General features: G+C 39.8%; 3 protein-coding genes across 18 annotated transcripts in view; 1 reads left to right on the top strand and 2 right to left on the bottom strand.

Moving 5' to 3' along the window:
- tfb1m (transcription factor B1, mitochondrial) overlaps window positions 1–21,539 on the top strand; it is a 76,115-nt gene that overhangs the window by 36,751 nt on the left and 17,825 nt on the right. For 6 of the 10 annotated variants that reach the window (XM_073051124.1, XM_073051122.1, XM_073051125.1 and 3 more), the window contains exons 7-8: window positions 17,748–17,875; window positions 19,196–19,810. In XM_073051124.1, coding sequence (XP_072907225.1) covers window positions 17,748–17,875; window positions 19,196–19,433 — 366 coding nt within the window. In that variant the 3' untranslated portion in view covers window positions 19,434–19,810. Of the gene's footprint in view, window positions 1–17,747; window positions 17,876–19,195; window positions 19,811–21,539 lie in introns of those variants that run through there. The other 4 variants (XM_073051129.1, XM_073051130.1, XM_073051131.1 and 1 more) reach the window with 1 other exon arrangement.
- Window positions 7,292–8,186, bottom strand: cldn20 (claudin 20). Its single transcript, XM_073050080.1, has 2 exons — window positions 8,115–8,186; window positions 7,292–8,022 (listed from the first exon to the last, which is right to left on the bottom strand). The coding sequence occupies exon 2, from the start codon at window positions 7,952–7,954 to the stop codon at window positions 7,292–7,294; it is 663 nt and encodes a 220-aa protein (XP_072906181.1). The 5' UTR covers window positions 7,955–8,022; window positions 8,115–8,186.
- LOC140730534 (rho guanine nucleotide exchange factor TIAM2-like) overlaps window positions 19,799–21,539 on the bottom strand; it is a 252,268-nt gene continuing 250,527 nt past the window's right edge. For all 7 annotated transcript variants that reach the window (XM_073051118.1, XM_073051115.1, XM_073051117.1 and 4 more), the window contains one exon: window positions 19,799–21,339. In XM_073051118.1, coding sequence (XP_072907219.1) covers window positions 20,738–21,339 — 602 coding nt within the window. In that variant the 3' untranslated portion in view covers window positions 19,799–20,737. The remainder of the gene's footprint in view (window positions 21,340–21,539) is intronic.

The following is a 21,539-nucleotide window of genomic DNA, read 5'->3' as shown; positions in this document are numbered from 1 at the left end:
TGAGTGACTGTAAGTTATCAGAATTAGCGCAGACAGTAGTGCAGATAATGGACTGCCTTCATGCAATGCTTTTGACAATTGCATCCTTCAAATCTTCATTTTCATAACATTCAAGATGATTGTTGATACCTTCAAATTCTTCATAGTACCTAACTTGTTGAAGTGGTGAAATTGTTTCATTTTCACTGCTAACCATTTCTGGCATCTTCAAGCCTGAATGTTTAAAACCGCAGTGAGCAAAACAGTTCTGAGTTGTCTTACTGCTTATTTCTCACCAGCTGTTAGTGACAAAGATCACTGTGTTTTACATACAAACACACGCAACTGATGATATTTAAAAACTGTTCACTCGAAGCGCGGTACAGTGTCTAATGGCCACATACAAGTGCATATGACTAATGCTATTTAGAAACTATTTGTTAACAGTCTCCTATCCCAGTTAATGGAATAGTGTTCCAGTAAATGAAGGGAATCCAGGCTATTTCTCTGATTTGTTTTTGTTCTTTAAGATTTATCTCAAATAAGTGGCTGTCACAATTAACTGGAATCCATTGTATTTGGTAATTTTCTAGCTCCAAGCTGTCAGCAAATTATGAAAGAATGTTTAAATCTGTTTTATAGCTAGTTTCCAAGTTTATTCCAGTAAAATGGAAGGTTTTGCTGTCTGACTGTGACACAGTGTAAACATGAAATATACTTCTGAGAAAGTACTACCAAACCTGATGAGGTCCAATCTCCTTTCCTCAGTTCCCTGTGGAATACAGTATCACACCATGCCTCTTGCACAGAAAAAAACTTCACAACTCAAAGATGCATCCCACTCTGGATGAAATCCTTTGTATACTTCTGATTTTTGGAGACCACTGCTTGACCTGAGCAACATTGCAAATTTGAAACTGCTGCCTGAGAAGCAGGCCCCAGACCCAAGCAGAATATGCCATTTCGGTGACATTGCCTCAAGATTCAGGGGAGAAGATTTAGGATGGAGATGAGGAGAAACTTTTTCCCAGAGAGTGGTGAATCTGTGGAATTCTTTGCCCAGGGAGGCAGTTGAGGCTTCTTCTCTAAATATATTTAAGATACAGTTAAGTAGATTTTTACATAGTAGGGGAATTGAGGGTTATGGGGAAAAGGCAAATAGATGGATTTGAGTTTATGGATAGATCAGCCATGATCTTATTGAATGGCGGGGCAGGCTCGATGGGCCAGATGGCCTACTCCTGCTCCTATTTCTTATGTTCTTATATTTACTTCTGTGCTGAGTATCACACCCTAGTGCTGACATTTGGGGGGGGGGGGGCGGTAGTTATCTTGATACAGTGCTTGAAGATAAGCTTTGTAAGACTGTCAAAATTCCCCATTCACTCCCCTTGCTGAGTTTCACACCCAGCTGTTGACGCTGAGTTAAATTTGAAATCAATACCTCCCATCCTGGATTAATCACCTAATTTACTCTCTCATCTGTACCTACTAATATCAAATTAAACTGACCTAGATAAACTACTCGGCCAAATGGGTACAATTTTGTCCAATCCGATATGAACTTGAATGTTTCAGCAGAACGGTTATCTGACCTGAACCTGGAACATGCAGTCAGGTCTTTTCTAGTCTGTTTCGATAGGCAAGCCCTAAAAGGCACTACTCAGCATGTCAGGCAGTTTTAGAGAAGAAAGAGAAAGAATATGTGTTTCAAGTTGATTAATGTTTATTGCCTTCAGACTGTGCTTAAACATTGCTTTGGTCTTGTGAAGTATGGGCACGGATTGCTTTGTTTGTTGAGGAACTGCACATGGAATAGGACAATCAACAGCAAAGATGCCCAGTTTTCATTTAGCGGTGGAAGGTCATTGATGAAACAAATAATGGAATTGATATCCTGGGGCTGGGATAATTGACCTTCAACAATGATAGTCAATCTTCCTTAGTACAGGGTGTGACTGCTAGCAATGTGTTTTCCACTCTGATGCTCATTGGCTTGAGTTTTTATTTATCTCATGGATTTCACATTTGATCAAATGGTGTGTTCATCGCTAGGACAGGCATACAACATGGAAACAGGCCCTGTTGTCCAACTCTTCAATGCCATTTAGGTTGTCCACTGAGTTAGTCCTACTGTCCACATTTAACCCATACCTTCTAAACCTATCCAAGTACTTCTCTAGATGTCTTTAAATGTTGTTAATCTGCTCACTCTTTCTTGCAGCTCATTCCAAATGCACTCCACTTATTAAAAAACATTTTTTTTTGCTCAACGTAACAAAACTTTCAATTTCCAGATAGATTTACATTTACATTTCTTCCCCTCACAGATATCAGCTATCAGAACACTTCCATCAAAATATAGACATCACCACAACATCCTACACAAAAGCCCTTATTAGTATAGCAGACAGGTTTACATCTACATACTGCAGAAAAGGTTGACATGTTTTATGACAACTATTTGTTTTTGAGTGTACCATACATGTCAAAAAGTCCAAAGGAATGTATTCCATGATTAATTTACGCCAACCAAAAAGTCCAGGGGCCTTATCAGATATCCAGCAAAGTAAAATGTTCTTCCTCGCACAAAAAGTCAGGATGTTAAGAAGTTTTTTCTGATGTGCATTAATAATGCGACTGCTGGGTAAGCCTAAGAGTAAAGACACTGGGTCCAGTTCAAGCTCCACCTTCAGAATCTTTGCCATTTCACCCAAAATATCATTCCAGTATGCCTGAAGTTTGGGACAAGTTCAAAAACAGTGGGTGGAAGTTTCAGTATTTACTTTTACATTTAGAACATATTGGAGAAACTCTCGTCTTAAGTTTCGAGAGATGATCTGGAGTCATAGACTCTATGCAGAATTTTGAGTTGCAATGCTTTAGTTCTATTACAAACTGAAATTGAGGGGTCCCTGCAAACCCAGTCAACCCCACATAAGATAATAATGAACTTAATTGATATTTTTTGAAGTCTGGAAAATCCTGACCCTTAGACTACTGGGAAGCTGTAACTTAGACATTTTAATACAAGGTCTTTTTTTGTTCCAGATGAAAGAAACAAACCAGCCATTTTTTTAAAAAAGTATTTGTTGGATAAAAATGACTGGAATTATTCGTATTAGGTAGAGCAGACAAGGAAGAATGTTCATTTTTAACAAGGATATTCGGCCAAGCCAAGAAATGGGAAGAATGCTCCATTGCTCAAGATCCTGTTTGATTTTGTTAAATAATTGTGTAAAGTTAGCTTTGAACAATTGATCAAATGTAGGTGTGATAAATATGTCTAAGTAAACAAAACCTGTCTGTGACCATCTAAAGGGGAAAACACCCTGAGTGTCAGATACCTGCTGCAGATTCCCCAGAGGCATAGCCTCTGATTTAATAGAGTTGATTTTATAACCTAAAAAGGCGCTAAATGAATTGATGCATTGTATAAGGTGGTGCACTGATATAGCAGGGTTTGATAAGAAAATTAGAACATCATCGGCATACAATGTAATTTTATGTGACTTTAGTCCTATGTCTGGAGCAGATATTTTGGGGTCTCGCTGAATAGCCTCAGCCAATGGCTTGATCACAAGTGTGAAATGTAGTGGTGATAAAGGCAGCCCTGCTGGCTACCCCTCAAATCCTAAAATTATCCGACCTCAACAATAGTGAGAATCGCAGCCAAAGGGTCATTATAAAGAACCTTCACCCACTTAATAAAATTATTGCCTAAACCATTAACAATTAATACAGTCAGGGCTTGGAGGGCGGTGTGACAAATTGAGGGCAACGCAGCGAAAATATCACCCTTTACTCCAATAACCGGCAGTCCAGATTTTCAGCCTGGCATAACGGAGTCTGGATTTAAACTTTGGATTTCTAAGGGTATTTTCCATCTAGGAGATTTGTTTGATGAAGGAACTATGAGGTCTTTTAGTCAAATAGTACAGAAATTTAACATAACCAGCAAGGATAGATAGATAGATAGATACTTTATTCATCCCCATGGGGAAATTCAACTTTTTTTTCCAATGTCCCATACACTTGTAGCAAAACTAATTACATACAATACTTAACTCAGTAAAAAATATGATATGCATCTAAATCACTATCTCAAAAAGCATTAATAATAGCTTTTAAAAAGTTCTTAAGTCCTGGCGGTAGAATTGTAAAGCCTAATGGCATTGGGGAGTATTGACCTCTTCATCCTGTCTGAGGAGCATTGCATCGATAGTAACCTGTCGCTGAAACTGCTTCTCTGTCTCTGGATGGTGCTATGTAGAGGATGTTCAGAGTTATCCATAATTGACTGTAGCCTACTCAGCGCCCTTCGCTCAGCTACCGATGTTAAACCCTCCAGTACTTTGCCCACGACAGAGCCCGCCTTCCTTACCAGCTTATTAAGACGTGAGGCGTCCCTCTTCTTAATGCTTCCTCCCCAACACGCCACCACAAAGAAGAGGGCGCTCTCCACAACTGACCTATAGAACATCTTCAGCATCTCACTACAGACATTGAATGACGCCAACCTTCTTAGGAAGTACAGTCAACTCTGTGCCTTCCTGCACAAGGCATCTGTGTTGGCAGTCCAGTCTAGCTTCTCGTCTAACTGTACTCCCAGATACTTGTAGGTCTTAACCTGCTCCACACATTCTCCATTAATGATCACTGGCTCCATATGAGGCCTAGATCTCCTAAAGTCCACCACCATCTCCTTGGTCTTGGTGATATTGAGACGCAGGTAGTTTGAGTTGCACCTTATCACAAAGTCCTGTATCAGTTTCCTATACTCCTCCTCCTGTCCATTCCTGACACACCCCACAATGGCCATGTCATCAGCGAACTTCTGCACATGGCAGGACTCCGAGTTATATTGGAAGTCTGATGTGTACAGGGTGAACAGGACCGGAGAGAGTACGGTTCCCTGCGGCGCCCCTGTGCTGCTGACCACCTTCTTCTTCGTTTCAGATAAGAGATTATATACAGAAAAAAACATCATTAACTGATTTCTATAGTTCTGACATAGAAAAGAGGGTGTTTTGTTCTAAGGATGAAGTCTCCATTAGTGCTTTTTACAGCATCCATAGGGAATGTTCCTGTGGAGAGGCTGAGTAGCAACACTCCACTTTAAGAATGAAGGAGCTGCTCCTGATGTTCCTTTTATATGTGTCGCCTCTTAAAGCAATGCCCTCTTAGTTTTGGACCCTCTCCCTGGGAAAGTGACAACATGTTTTCACCTTGTCCTTCCTGATTTTGTATATCTCTGTCGGATCACCTCTCAAGCTTCTGCATTCTATGGAATAAAGTCCTACTCTATACACAACTCTATTTAGAATTCAGTTGTCTAATTCCAGACAACATCTTGGTAAATCTTTTGTGCCCTCTTTCAAATTTAGTAACATCTTTCTTATAGCTGGGTGACCAAAACTGTACACAGAACTCACCAACATCTGATTTAACTACAAAGTAAGCTTCCCAACTTCTCTACTCAGTGCCCTAACCGATGAAGGTCAAAATGCCAAACACCACCTTCAGCACCGTATCTACCTGTGACATTGTAACTCTTTAAAATGTATCTTTGGCTCATGTTTGGATTAAGCGTGTGATGAGCTCTGAAGTGAAGCAGTCCTGGCAAAAGCTTTACTGTTCATTAATCAATAGGTTATTGGTGAGTTCCTTGATTGCAATATCAGTGAGAGTTAAAGCAGTGGTTAGCTAGTTCGTTATTGTCTTGCCTTTTGTGAACAGAGCTTGGCTGGCCAGTGCTTCAAGTTGTTGGATAGATGCCAGTGTTATTAATGAACTGGAACAAAATGCCATTTTTCACAACACTGATCATTGGTAAACATTTGTAGCAAGCAGACACAGACACCCGGCTGCTGTCTGTTGATATGGAAAGCAATTCTTCAGTCCGTGAAAAGAGGACCCATGGTATTTTATGTGTGCAGCCATGAACTATAAGGTCCAAGATCTGGTTGATATCTTGGTTGTTTTGGAAGCTCAAGGGATACACCAAAACCAGCCATATTTGACCACTCTTCAACCCACAATATGGCGCCTTAAAGAACAGTCTAAGGTTGCACAAAATTCTCCACTTAGGAGTGTCGTTTTGCAAAAAGCCTTTGGATGAAACTGTGGTTAAGAGATGTGTGATTATATCACAAACTGTTGTGGTCGCCCATTGGGTTGGTTGCAAAACGAAACTGTTAATTGTAATGCTAGGCTATTATCAAGTGCCACCCATGGAGTAGAGCAAACTGGAATCCTCATTTAAACTATAGCTTCCCTTTAAATTGTAGATGAGCGGTGTTTCATTCTTGGGTTCAGACTGATTTCCTGCGTTTGGCTTAATGTTGTGCATTTGGCTTCATAAATGTTGCATAGTATTGATGTCTGCTGTGCATGTAATCATTTACACAGAAATATATATTTAAATTTGTTTGCTTGGGCAAGAATCAATGGGTGATTGTTATTATACTAATGAATTTCTTCTTCTAAGATTTCCTGGTTACCATTTTATATTGTGAACCTCTTGCTTTTCCTTTCCCAACAAGGGTAAACACTTTGTCATTTTGATAAAACAGTTATGAATTTTAATAACCTGTATTGTGTCGCACTCTTGACTATTTTCAGGATTAATCAGACCAACCTGTTCATCCTTTACTGATATTATGTTTGGATAATTTTTGCAACCAGCCCAATGCCTCAGTATGGGTTTCACCAGTAATAATCCTTGCACCCGCACTGTGCATGATCAAAACAAAGTTCCATAGAAAGTCTTTATTTTTGCAAGGTGCCATCTACTTCAAATTATATAAAGTATGATATATGTGTATTCATTTAAGGGAGTAATTTGATTTTCATTTAATGTGTAATGAAATAGTTTTGCAGGATCCTTTATTTAAGTAGCATTGCACTTATTTTAGTAGTATTGTACTTGTGTAACAATGCCCTCAGATTAATATTTTATACGTCACTAGAAACAAATATTTGTTATTTGTACTAATCCAAACCATGGCTTTTGACCTATTTGTTTGAACTGCTTCTCTTATTTGCTTTGGAAACTCAGTTTTTGGAACTTTCATGTGTAACATGAAATATAGTGCATTTAAATCAATACTCCAGTTTTTGGGAAACTTACCGACAAACTTTTATTAGAGTTTAGACTGTTACACACTTATTACAAGAGTTGATACTAAATGACTTCTACATGCAAGTCTTCAATGCGTACAACGGGTAAACTCCTAGGTAAACTGAGCGAACAATATTTTTGATCATTTTCCAAACAGCTAATTTTGTGATGTACCTACTCATGTTCTTTTCACACGTAATCTTGCAGGGAATACTCTGTTTTGTGTCCTAAAGACAAGGGTTCAGGGAAATGCTCTCTTTTTGAGAGTGTGATGTTTTCTCTTTCTGGTTCCTTACTGCAGGATGTACAGAAAATTACCCCTGAAATTAAAGAGCACCCTGAAGAAATGCAGCCAACATATATTGCTCCTCCGGTTTCATATCTATTTTCTTCTGAGATACTTGGTTTGACGTAGTGGCTTATTAGCTCAGCTGTGAAGCAGGACAGTGGAACTAAACATATTACACTAGCAGTAATGAAACAGACACCTCCTGCAACAGCAGCACAATGTTTTGTGTGATTATTTCCTCCCCATCTTATGCACTTCATGCCAGGCAAGGCAATGCTGATCCCCAGCAAGAGTGTTACACATGACAGAATCATCATAACTTTGAAAACTTGAATATATACAGGCTGGGAAAAGATGGAGAGGTTAAACGTGCAGCTGAAGAGCCCTGTGCTATACCATGTGCAGTCCATCCAGAGACCTTGCATGTGTGTTGTCGCAGAGATGATATTTGAATTTGCTGAGGTATTTATTTTCCAGTTTGGCATCCCTGTGGTTGCAAGTATTCCTAGGAAAGCAAATAAAGACAAAGAGAGAGCAACAGTCTGCAGTGCTGCTGAAGCCATTGTATTGTATCTGGACTCCAGTTCTCAATAGGAGGGAACAGAATTAATCGGGCTTTTCCTCTGTTCTGCTGAAGGGAATAATAGTTATCACAAAATGTGGATTAAGGCTTCAGTTACATGAAAAAATATGATTGTATTTAATAGAAATCAAAATCCTTACCTGTAGAAATTGTATCCAGCTTTGCAGTGATTAATTGTGAATAGGTTCAGTAATACTGCACGGGCAGAGGTTCTAAGCTCAGCTGCCTACACGACAATGAATTTACAAATTAGGGGGAATAGATCAATTCATGTGACATCACTAATTTCCTTGGCAACGAGGCTGCCTGCTTTGAAAATACAAATTTGGCCAGTGTAACAAATTGTTTAGTTTATGATCGGAGCTCTTTTCAAGTCTGACAATCTGATAACGACTGTCCGTTTATAATGTACTATTGAGATATTTTGTCTTGTCTTTTAAATGTGTGGAAACTGCATTATTTTTGTTTGTATTTTTTAGTTGTAAATGCAAGAAAATAGGAGCAGGACTAGGCCACCAGTCTGTTTGCTATGTAATACAATCATGGCTAATCTATATTGCCAGAACTCATCAATCTTTCAAATATTTGTCCCTCACCACCTTAAGTATATGTAATATGGCCAGTAGAAACCACAACTTTGCTTATTATACAAGCCATATATCTATTTTCGGTCTTTTGGAGCCATGTATCAATTTTCTGTCTATTGTTTCTGTGGGGCATATGAGGATCATTGGTCATGTGGGTTGGGGTGTGGTAGAAGCAAATGAGTATTGTTTTGTATGTATGCTTTGTCCTAGTTGTTCAGTGTAATCTAGTTGAGAGAGGCAGCGGAACGATTTTTTTGTTGACCGCTGATTTAGTTTGACCGCTTACTATGCTTATTGGAATTTTGTTCAATCACTATTAATACACTATTGGAATGCTAATTTAGTTCAACCACTTGCTACGCTAATTGGAACACTATTGGAACGCCAATTTAGTTTGACCGCTTAGTTAAACTAATCGGGATGTTATTGGAATGCTAACTAGAGAGCTAACTTCGCTTAAATACATTAGTTCAATTGCTACCTTCATTACTTCACTAATTGGAATGTTATATCATTAATATAGTTTTGTTACTTTTTCATCTCTACAAGGTCTTTGTCTTTGTAATAAAATATCAAAAGTACCCTCTTTGACTTTGGAACTTTGCATCGTGCATCGTGCATCGTGCATCGTGCTGTGTCGATTTCCTGGCTTAGTCTCTCAGTGGTTTTGGTTTGTTTTAAAGTAATCCATTACACCGCTATCTGGATGGAGTGAATATTGAGAATGAAGTTAGTTTCATCTATCACCACTTTGCATAATCTTCAGAATGAGTGCAGAATCTAGGTGATTGGAGAAGAATCATTTATTTTAGGTACTTTAATTGAGAATACTAACACTTTTATTTGGGTAGATGAGACTTCTTCAGCTAGCTGTCATACATTAGAAAGAATGTGAAGACTGCAGAAGGTGTAGCTGAATTTTGTTAGAATGGTGTTATGATCTTTTTATATATTCAAGGGATGTGGGCTTCACAAGCTGGTTCAGCATTTAATTCCCCTGGAGAAGTTGGTGAAGAGCTTCTTGAACCTCAGCAGTCCTTAAAATGTTGGTATACTACAGTGTTGTTAGGGAGAGAGCTCCAGGATTTTGATCCAACCGTGGTGAAGAAATGGTGACGTGTTTCCGAGTCAGGGTGGTGTGTGGTTTGGGAGGTAACTTTCAGGTGATGGTGTTTGCATGTTACTGCTGCCCTTGTTCCAGCTGGTAGAGACTGTGAGTTTGGAAGATGGTATCTAAGGAGTCTTGGTGAGTTATTGCAGTGCATCCTGTAAATAGTACAAACCGCTGCTTCTGTACATTGGTGGTGGAGTGAGTAGATGATTATGAATGAAATGGTTGTCAGATGGATGCATATCTCCTGTGTGATGGTGAGTTTCTTAATTGCTGATGCTGCATTCATTCAGCCAAGTAGAAAATATTCCATCATGCTTCTGACTTGACCCTTGTAATTGATACTGGGCTTTGAAGAGTTCCTAGGTAAGTATCTCACCACAGGATTCCCAGCCTCTGACATTCTGGCTACTTTAATTCAGTTTCTGGTCAGTGGTAACCCACAGCATATTGATTGCAGTAGTAATGCCAGGGGGGGATAGCTGGAATTTCTCTTGTTGATTATTGCCATTGCATAGCACTTGTGTAGCTAGACAATGACAAATATTCCACCTATCATTCCAGACCTTGATATTGTCCAGATTTATTGTATTTGGTTCTGGACTGCTTCGATCTATGAAGACTTTCAAATGGTGCTGTATCTTGTGGAACCATTAGTGAACATCCCAACTTCTGACCTTTTGATTGAAGGAATGTTATTGATGAAGCAGACGAAGATGGTTAGGCCTTGACATTACCCCGAGGAATTTCTGCAGAGATGCCCTGTGGCTGAGGTAACTGACCACCAGTCACCACAGCTACCTTCCTTTGTGCTAGGTATGATTCCAACCAGCAGAGGGTTCCCCAATTCTCATTGATTCTAGTTTAGCCGGGGCTCTGTGATGTTCAATCAAGTGCCACCTTGAAGTTGAGGGCACTCACTTACATATCATCTCTGGGGTTTGGATCTTTTGTACGTAATATAGTCTCTACAGCCCCGCAGAAATCAAATGTAGATTGAGTAAATCATTTGCAGAATAACTCTATTCAATGTTCTGGGACCATCCTGAATTTCTAGTCACATCATTTTAATGAACTGTTGCACACCACTCTCCCTGTTTTCTCCCTCTATCCCTCTTTTCTCTTCAAATCTGTAACTTTAAACACTATTGCTTTTTCACTTTTTCAGTTTTAATAAAAGATACTTGACCTCAAACATCATCTCTCTTTACCTCTCCCTGTCTAACTTGCTGGGCGCTACTAACATCTTCTGCTTTTGTTTTGGAATTCTGATCCCTATCCCCCTTCCTTATTTTGTGGAGAACAAATCCATCTTCTTCCCGATTTAATAACTGAAATACTGCATCCTTTATGCATTCCAAGGATTCTTCTTGAGCATAATAGCACAGCAAGTGCCACAGTTCCCAAGGAAATGTTGGATTGTGAGTAGCGGGAGAAAGAATTCAAAAAAAGAGATCAGGGCAGTCAGGACTTTCTGAGCGCCACAGTTCCTAAGGAGCTGTTGGATTGTGAGTAGCAGGAGGGAGACTTCCAAAGAAGAGAATCAGGGCAGTTGGGACATTATGCACAGCACAGTTTCCAAGGAGGCATTGGATTTTGTGTAATTAGACACTTGGCAAGGGCTAATAAAAATAAGCTGGGTTTCAGCAGAGTGGTCATTGTATGAGCAGGCCATTGTTAGAGTGGAGAGTTCAGGCTTTGACTCGAGACTTAGGCAGGAAGGAGTGAAGGCTGTAGATGTTTTTTTTATTGTTCAGTTTTCTTTTTTTTTAATTGCACAGTTAGAGCAGTGGAGATGTCAGGCAGAACAGTAGAAAGCTCCTCTTGTGAAGTGTGGGAAGGCAGGGAGGCCTCAAGTGTCCCTGATGACTACACCTCCAAGAAGTGCATCCAGCTGCAACTCTTCTATAGGCCGTATTAAGGAATTTGTGCTGGAGCTGGATGAACTCCAGATCATTCAGGAGGCTAAGGGTTTGATGGACAGTCAGGAGGGGGAAAACGGATAGGCAGCCAGTGCAATACCCCTGTAGCCATTCCCCTCAATAACAGGTATACTACTTTGTATACTGTTGATAGGAGGAGGAGTGGAAGATGACCTAACAGAGGAAAGTCACAACGGCCAGTCTCTGGCACTAAGTCTGGCTCTGTGGTTCAAGCAAAGGGGGAGAAGAGGTGAGCTGTAGTGATAGGGGATTCATTGGTTAGGGGAACAAACTGGAGATTCTGTAAATGAGAACAAAATTCCTGGATGGTATGTTGCTTCCTGGGTGCCAGGGTCAGGGACAGCTTGGATTGAGTCCATAGCATTCTTAGTGCGAGGGTGAGCAGCCAGAGGTTATTGTCCACATCAGTACTAATGACATAGTAAGGAATGGGGACAAGATCCTGCAAATTGAGTTTAGGGAGTTAGGTACTAAGTTAAAGAACAGAACCTCTAGGGTTGTGATAATTGCTACCTGTGTGACTTGCTAGTGAGGCTAGAAATAGGAAGATCGTACAGTTTAACATGTGGTTAAGGAAGTAGTGTAGGAGGGAGGGCTTCATATTTTTGGACCATTGGGCTCTTACAGGGAAGATGGGACAGTTTACACTTGAACTGGAGGGGGACAAATATCCTTGCAGGAAGGTTTGCTCATGCTGCAGAGTTACAGGGGGATGGGAACCAGAGTGTCAGATCAAGAGTGATGCTGGGGAAAGATGTTGTTAAGCTTACATAAGTCAGGAATTGAAAGGTTGAGTATGGTGGGCTAATGTTCTGAGATGTATATTTCAATGCATGGAATATTGTAGGAAAAACGAGCAAGCTTTGTCATGGATCAGCACATGGAAGTATTACATTGTGGCCATTAGTGAAACTTAGTTGTAAGAGGGGCAAGACAAGCAGCTCAGTGTTCCAGGACTCCATTGTTTTCCACATGATAGAGTGGGAGGAATGCATTACTGGTCAGGGAAAATATCACAGCAGTGCTCAGACAAGACAGGTTAGAGAGCTCATCTACTCAGGCTATATGTGTGGAACTGAGGAATAAGAAAGCGGTGACTACGTTAATGAGATTATATAGACCATCCAGCAGTCAGTGGGATTTAGAGGGGTAAATTCATAGAAAGATCACCGACTGTTGCAAGAAACATAAGGTTATGATAGTACGTGATCTTAAATTTCCATAAATTTAAAATGTTAGACTCCCAAACTGTAAAAGGACTGGATGGGATGAAAAAAAATCCATATATTGCTTGGGAGTCCCAAGCAATAAAAGGGCTAGGTGGGATAGAGTTTGTCAAATGTGTTCAGGGAAGTTTTCTTAATCAATACATAGAGGTCCTAACTAGAGAGAATGCAATACTAGATCTCCTATTTGGGAATGAGACAGGGTAAGTGACAAAAGTTTGTGTAGGGGATACTTTGAATCTAGTGATGATATTGCCATGAGTTTCAATATAATAATGCTGAAAGATAGGTCTGGTCCTTGGGTTGAGATTCTAAATTGGAAAAAGGCCAATTTTGATGGCATCAGAATGGATCTGGCAGGTGTGGGTCTGGACAGGTTTTCTGGCAAAGGTGTATGTGCTAAGTGAGAAGCTTTCAATAGCTAATGTTGTTCCATTATTTAAGATAGGAGCCAGGTATGATGCTGGAAACTATAGACCGTGAGCCTCACAATAGTGGTAGAATGTTACTGGAGAGAATTCTTAGGGATGGGATTTATGAGCATTTGGAAAACCATGGTCTAATTGGGGAGAGCCAGCTTTGCTTTGTTCGGTGCAAACTAACGATTGAGTGTCTTGGAGGTGATAAGAGTGATAGATAAAGCTATGGATCAGAATCAGATGTCATGAAATTTATTGTTTTGCAGCAGCAGTATATTGCAATACATAATAATAAGTAGTGCAAAGAAGAGAGGCAAAAATACTGAGGTAGTGTTCATGGGTTCATTGTCCATTAAAAAATCAGATGGTGGAAGGAAATTAGTTGTCCCTGATGTCCTGGGTGGTGGGGGTCATTAATGATCAAAGGCATTGCTCCTTGAAGGTGTTCTGGATGCTGGGGAGGCTAGTGCCCATGATGGAACTGGCTGAACTTAACACTTTTCTCAGTTTTTCGGCAGTGGCTTTTCCTTACCAGATGGTGATGCAACTGCAAGTGTTTTTGGTGACATACCAATTCTCCTCGAACTCCTAATGAAATTTAGCCACTGCCGTGCCTTCTTTTTAATTGCATCGATATATTCAGCAATATATTAGATCTTCAGAGATGTTGACACCCAGGAACCTGAAACTGCTCACTACATGTTGTTCTTGTTGCCTATGTGGATCTTAGTAAGGCATTTGACAAAGTCCCTTTGGGAGGCTAATACAGAAGATTAATTTGCATAGAATCAATAGTGAATTGGCCATTGGGATTCAGAACTGACTTGCCCATAGAAGACAAAAGGTGGTGGTGAAAGGGACATATTCTTGTTAGAGGTCTCTGATTACTGGTGTTCCACAGGGACCTGTACTGGGCCCTCTGCTGTTTGTGATGTCTACACATTACCTGGATGAACGTATAAATAGGTGGGTTAATAAGTTTGCAAATGATGCAAAGATTGGTGGTGCTATTGATAGCATAGAAAACTGGCAAAAAAAAACAGTAGAATTTAAGAGAAATTTCAATAGGTACACGGAAAGGAGGCCTGTGGTCCGGGTTCAGGTCAATGGGCTGGGTAGATTAGTAGTTCAGCACAGACTGGATGAGTTGAAGGGCCTGTTCCTGTGCTGTCGTGTTCTGGGTGGTAGAGCTGTTGTCTCACAGCTCCACTCAAGACTATTTATTCCTGACCTCCAGTGGACTTACGTGTAGATTGTCTGATTTCCTCACACATCCAAATGACTTGCAAATTAGTAGGTTAATAGGTCACTGTAAATTGCCCTAACGTGTTGGTAAACAGTAGAATTTCGTGGTAGTTGATGGGAATGTGGAATGAAGAGAGGGATTAGTGCAAATGGGTGCAGACTCAGTAGGTCAAAGGGGATATTATATGCTCTGTGGCTTATGTTGCCACTAAATATGGGAAGCAGATTTGATTCAGTATCCCAGATGTAGTGTAACAAATGCTGTACTCGGGTTCAACACAACCTGTATGTTCTATACACAATGTAAGTGTCTTTTACAAATCCTCCAACTCTCACAGTTATGTTGATTGTCGCCCTGTCATTTGTAAAAATACTATTCCCTTCTCTCAGTTCCTCTGCCTCCACTGCATCTCTTCTTAATACTTTCCATTCCAGAACATCCAGAGTTCTTATTTTTCTTCAGAAAGTGACATTTCCCTCCTCACCATAAATGCTACCCTCACCCACATTCCCTCTATTTCTCACACATCTGCCCTCAAACCATCAGTCCCACACCCCTGCTCTCCACTGACATAATAGGGATAAGGTTCCCTTTGTCCCCATGTACAATTCCCCATATCCAGCGCATTATTCTCACAACTCCCACCATCTCCAGCAGGATCCTACCCACCAGATATTTCTTTACACCCCCCCCCCCCCAAACTTTTCACAGATAAGTCCAGATAAGTCCTTATCCATTCACCCCACTCCACAGATCTCCTCCTGGCACACATCTCTGCAAGTGTGGCAAGTGCTACACCTGCCCCTACTGTTCACCGGCATTCAGTGCCCCAACCACTCCTCCAGGTTCTGGCGAGACTGCTGAGATCATTTATTGTATCTGTGCTCCAAGCGTGATCTCCTTTGTCAGTGAGATTCGATGCATATTGGGGTACTGCTTCGTGAGCACCTTCTCTCTGTCTGCCACAACAGCCAGGATCTCACGATGGCCACCCATTCCTCCGGCAACATGTCTGTCCTTGGCTGTCTCTACTGCCACAATGAGGTTAGACACAGGTTGGAGGAGCAACAGCTCCTATTCCATATGGGTAGTCTCCAATCTAATGGCATGAACATTGATTTCTCTATCTTCCTGTAACCACTCCCTTCTATTTCCCTGCCTGCCTTTTTATTTTTCTCCCATTCTGATTACCTTTTCTCCCCCTTCTCTTCTGCTCAACTGGTCATCACTTGCTTCTGGTTGCCCTCCTCCTTCCCTTTCTTTCATGGTCCACTATCCCACTCCAATCAGATTCCTTTACCTTTTCCATTGATTACCTCCTGTTTTCCACATCATTTCACCCATCACCTTTCCCCCTCACCTGGTCTCGTCTATCACCTGCCAGCTTGTACTCCCATCTTATTCTGGCTTCTGCTCCCTTCCTTTCCAGTCCCGATGAAGGGTCTCGGTCCAAAACGTTAATTTTTATTCCCCTCCATTGACGCTCCACAGCCTGCTGAGTTCCTCCACCACTTTGTGTGTCCTCCATCTGTTCTAATATTCCAGTAATAGTTATTCAGGATTGTGCAGGGTGGAGAAATGAAGTAAAATTAACTGGTTAAGTTGGGCTAAAATAATTGATTTAATAATTCCATGTCTTTTCATGATTTTTGTTTCTTTTTAAATTTGTTTTCTTCATTTGCAGAGATTTAAAATTATGCAGTTGACTGTTAAAGAACTGAGGAAATTTTGAATTGTTTTCTGCTGGGCAGAAAGGTTGAATCTGTCCTAGGTCAGGTCCATTTTTGGAAACATTAAATACATGGCACTTGATTGGGAAGTAGTGATTTACTACGTGCTTCTCAGGGACCTACACTAGATACTGAAAACAAATATACTGATACAGCAAGAGGATTTGAGTGCAAGAACAAGAAATATACGTGACTATCATGAGAACACACTAGCAGTACTGTGTGATTTTTGCCTCCTTTTAAAAAAAGGATAAACCCTCCTTGTGGGACAGCATATGAGGGGAAATTAAGTCAACTAGGTTTGTATTCACCCATGCTAAGAATGAGGGGGGGGGGTCTAATTAAAACTTATAGAATTTTAACAGGGCTAAAACATATTAACATTCCTTGGGGTGTCTGGCATGAAGTGTCACAGGTTGAGAAATTTCCTTATTTGGAGAATGATATATCTATGGAATTCTTTATCACAAGTTCTGTAGAGACCAATATAGCTGAATATTTTTGAGGAGATAATAAATTTATAGACATGAAAGACAGATACAGGACTTTGTGATATGGTGCAACTCAAACTACCTGCGTCTCAATATCACCAGGACCAAGGAGATGGTGGTGGACTTTAGGAGATCTAGGCCTCATATGGAGCCAGTGATCATTAATGGAGAATGTGTGGAGCAGGTTAAGACCTACAAAATATCTGGGAGTACAGTTAGACGAGAAGCTAGACTGGACTGCCAACACAGATGCCGTGTGCAGGAAGGCACAGAGTCGACTGTACTTCCTTAGAAGGTTGGCATCATTCAATGTCTGTAGTGAGATGCTGAAGATGTTCTATAGGTCAGTTGTGGAGAGCGCCCTCTTCTTTGTGGTGGCGTGTTGGGGAGGAAGCATTAAGAAGAGGGACGCCTCACGTCTTAATAAGCTGGTAAGGAAGGCGGGCTCTGTCGTACTGGCAAAGTACTGGAGAGTTTAACATCGGTAGCTGAGCGAAGGGCGCTGAGTAGGCTACGGTCAATTATGGAAAACTCTGAACATCCTCTACATAGCACCATCCAGAGACAGAGAAGCAGTTTCAGCGACAGGTTACTATCGATGCAATGCTCCTCAGACAGGATGAAGAGGTCAATACTCCCCAATGCCATTAGGCTTTACAATTCAACCGCCAGGACTTAAGAACTTTTTAAAAGCTATTATTAATGCTTTTTGAGATAGTGATTTAGATGCATATCATATTTTTTACTGAGTTAAGTATTGTATGTAATTAGTTTTGCTACAACAAGTGTAGGGGACATTGGAAAAAAAGTTGAATTTCCCCATGGGGATGAATAAAGTATCTATCTATCTATCTATCAGATGAGAGCAGGTCAATGATATTAAGAGAGATGATCCTATTGAATATTGGAGCAGGTTCAGTGGTCATTTGGTCTATGTTTTGATGCTTTTGTAGATAATCTGATTTTATTATTTTCCTTTTGCACCAGTAACTGCATGTTAAATCTAAGCTTTGTTTCCAGGTTGATGTAGGAGTTGTACATCTGACTCCGCTTGAGACACCACAGATTAAGCAGCCGTTCAAACTTGTGGAAAAGGTCGTGAGATGTGCCTTCAGCTTTAGGAGAAAGCACTGCCGCCGAGGAGTTGAGTAAGTTAGAGACAGGTTATCGCTGTAAGTTTTTGTGAACAGAGAAATTTTGATCACATTTAGACGCAATTGATACTTTTGCACATTTGTTTGTTCAAAACTGAATCAGAATCTTTTTAATGCTGCAATTAACAGTAGAAATGATGCCTACTTATTTGAGAACTGTACTACTTCCTCCTTGCTTTCCAGTCCTTGTGAAGGTCTTAGCCCAAAACATTGGTTGTTTAATCCCCCAGCATAGATCCTGCCTAACCTATTGTGTTCCTCTAGCAGTTTTTGTGGGTGTTACTTTCGAATTCCATCATCTGCAGAATCTCTTACGTTACCCATATTTAGCCTTGTTTTGTTCTCAATGACCCATTTACAAGCTACTTTGCACACATGGAAATGCACTGTAGAAATGACTTTAATCAGGACCAATGTTAAGATGCTTGTACATGGTTCTCAAAGAAGATTAGGGACTTTGTTCATGTATTTATCAAATGCTCACCTGGTCTGGTAGCATCTATGGAAAACTATTGTTTCAAGTTGAGTATTTTTCATTAGATTCTGAGGTAATTGGCAATAGTATTAACTTGTTGCTCTTTCATGGGTCTGGCTGTTTTCAGCATCAGGAGCTTCATAAATCAATGTATCGAGTACAAGAGATAGGATGTTATTTTGAAGTTGTCTAAGACGCTGGTGAGGCCTAACTTGGAGTATTGTGTGCAGTTTTGGTCACCTATCAACAAGAAAGATGTAAATTAATTTGAAAGAGTACGGAGAATTTACAAGGGTGTTACCGGGTATTATAACGAAAGAATGGGAGGAGATTTAATAGGCATATAGATGGGGTAAATGCAAGCAGGCTTTTTCCACAGAGGTTGGGTGGGATTACAGTCAGAGGTCATGGGTTAAGGTGAAAAGTTTAAGAGGAACATGAGGGGAAACTTCTTCACTCAAGAGGGTTGTGAGAATGTGGAACAAGTTGCCACCACAAGTGGTTCATGGAAGTTTTGTTTGGATAAATACATGGATGGTTGGGGTATGGGGGGCTCAGGTGCCGGTGCAGGTTGATGGGAGTAAGCAGTTTAAATGCTTCAGCATGGACTATATGGGGTAAAGGACTTGTTTCAGTGCTGTACTCCTCTATGATGACTCTAAACAGTATTTGCATTAGTCTTTTAAACAGGTTTTTAATTGTTTAAATTGCAAAATACCATAACTTGGGAAGTATAGTTGGTTTTAAGAATTGTTTGAGTAATTGTCGTTTAGTATGTTCTGAATTTTTAGCAGCAACAAAATAATAGAATTACATTTTGAAATCTTTGCTTTTTCTAGAACTTTATTTCCTGAAGCTCAACGAGCACAGCTAACAGAACGGATGTTTTATACTGCTGATGTCGACCCCACACTCTGCCCAACTCAACTTTCTATACCTCAGTTTAGAAATCTTTGCAATGTATATAGCCAGCTTTGCAACGAGAATGTGGATCTTTTTTCTTATAACTACAGAGAAGAATTAAAACAAAAGCGGCTTCTTCGTAAAAACAAATCTCAAGGGAGTGAAGATTGCTAACGTTGGACATCGGGCCTTTGTAATGTCAATCAAAGTGCAGGTACTGAAAATTAACAATAGCTTTGGTCAACAACACACACAAAATGCTGGGGGAACACAGCAGGCCAGGCAGCATCTATAGGGAGAAGCGCTGACGACGTTTCGGGCTGAGACCCTTCATCAGGAGCTTTGGTCCTTGGTTTTTATGACGGGAAAGAATCTGGTAAAAGTGATTGGCAGTTAATGCACTTGTGTGTGTTTTTTAAATTTAAATAATACACCTTTTTAATCTCATGTGCATTCCATGAGTTTTTCCCTCATGGTAAAGCACTGAAATGATAAACTGGTTTGCAAGCTGAGGTTTTAAAAAAGACACTTGATCCAAATGACTGAGCATGGCAGATAATCAACTTATCTTTTTAATTGGATCTAAACATGTGGGTATAATGTGTTTTGACAATAATATTTTGTTTTAAAGACATCGAAAGGAAATGAATTAGAGAGCTTCTTGAATACAATATGCATATTTATTTAACATTGAAGTACTTCCTGCATGTTTAATGTCAAGTAGTCATTCACCAGAATATAAAATATAACCCATTAAAACCAATATTACAATGCAGTGTGTAAAATTACAATATACACAACCTCCAGTTTTTATAGACAAAAGAAATTAAGATGCCTAAATAGAAGAATGCTAGTATTAAGAGGCATATATTTTACTAAAGCCTGGAGTGCTGAACATAATGTTAAATAAGTGGAGCCCTGTGTTAGGCTACCAAAGGATAACTTTGCCAAAATTGATTAAACAAAAGACACACATACCATATTTAGAAACTTAAAACAAGACGCAATGGAACAAATTTCTTTGATAATTCTGGTGCTAATGTAAACCATTATTTTCCATCTATAAATAAAATTAAGATTTACAGCCTATTATTAAAATAAGCAATTTTACTTTTATTGAAAATATTACTTTTGGTGTTCTTACCGGCCTTATTTGCAAATCTACATATAAAACTAGTGTCTTATAGAAACCAAACAACTTTATTAACCATAATGGATAATAAATAATTGACTTCTGTACTTAATATTTTCTTGAACGAAAATGTTTTAAACATCTACATTTGAGGCTGACTGTGGTCTTAGTGCAGATGGCATTAAGACAAACTAAACATTGCTTTCCTTTATTATGTTTCTCAAGTCTTTAATCTTAAAATCAACTGGACAAAACAGCACAACTTAAGTCTGAAGAAAAGACAAAATAAACTAACTTCAATTTCTGGTAAACTCCAAAGCCTGAATTGGGCACTGCTTCCTACAAACTAAGGCTTCCCATTACTTTCAATGTTTTCATAAAAGCAATCTTCATTAACTACAGAAGTCAGGCTCTGTATGCTAAATTCCCTCTCCAGCACAGAATTCAAATCAATATTTGGCCCATCAGATTGACTATCCAGAGATCGGTTATGCTTATGCATCACTAACAGATCCCCTTTGTTCTTCTTTGTACTTGTACTTTTTCTTTTGATGGGACAAAAGTGACCTCGCGTTAACCTAAGATGATCTGTTTGTTCTACCTCTTCTGTTTGTTGACTTGATAGCTGCTCCAAGGCAGCTTTAGTATCAATCTGCATTTTTTCAAATTGTACCTCAATTTCATTTGTTGAAGACTCATTCTTGGATTCACACAAGTCATCTTCATCACTTAAAATGTCTGATTCCTTTACTTCACCTTCCTGGGCACTGTGTTCCCTCTTTGTGCATGATAGACTGCTGTGTTCCAGGCCACTCTCTGAGGTATGGCAGCCACTGCTTAAAGTTCCACTGCTCAGGCTACATTCATCTGAATCGGTGTTGCGTCTCTCAGAATCCTGACACCAAATAGTTGGGGAACGTTTGGCTAACCTTGATGCTCGATTTGAAGCTGAAGTAAAGAAATAATGAAATATAATTATTGATTACACATGGATGTAAAGCAGGATATGAGCTAAGTTGAATTTTAGAACAACGTGCATCATAATTTGAGAGACTTCTCGTATCTATTGCATTAAATGAACCTTGGAGGCCTGACTCAACATTGATTTGAATATTTAACCTTCTTATGCTGAGGATAAAAGTAGTAGA

This window comes from Hemitrygon akajei, chromosome 7 (assembly GCF_048418815.1).
Source record: "Hemitrygon akajei chromosome 7, sHemAka1.3, whole genome shotgun sequence".
NCBI classification, from domain to species: Eukaryota; Metazoa; Chordata; class Chondrichthyes; order Myliobatiformes; family Dasyatidae; genus Hemitrygon; species Hemitrygon akajei.
The sequence above is the reverse complement of the archived record's forward strand: the minus strand, read 5'-3'. Positions and strand labels throughout refer to the sequence as shown.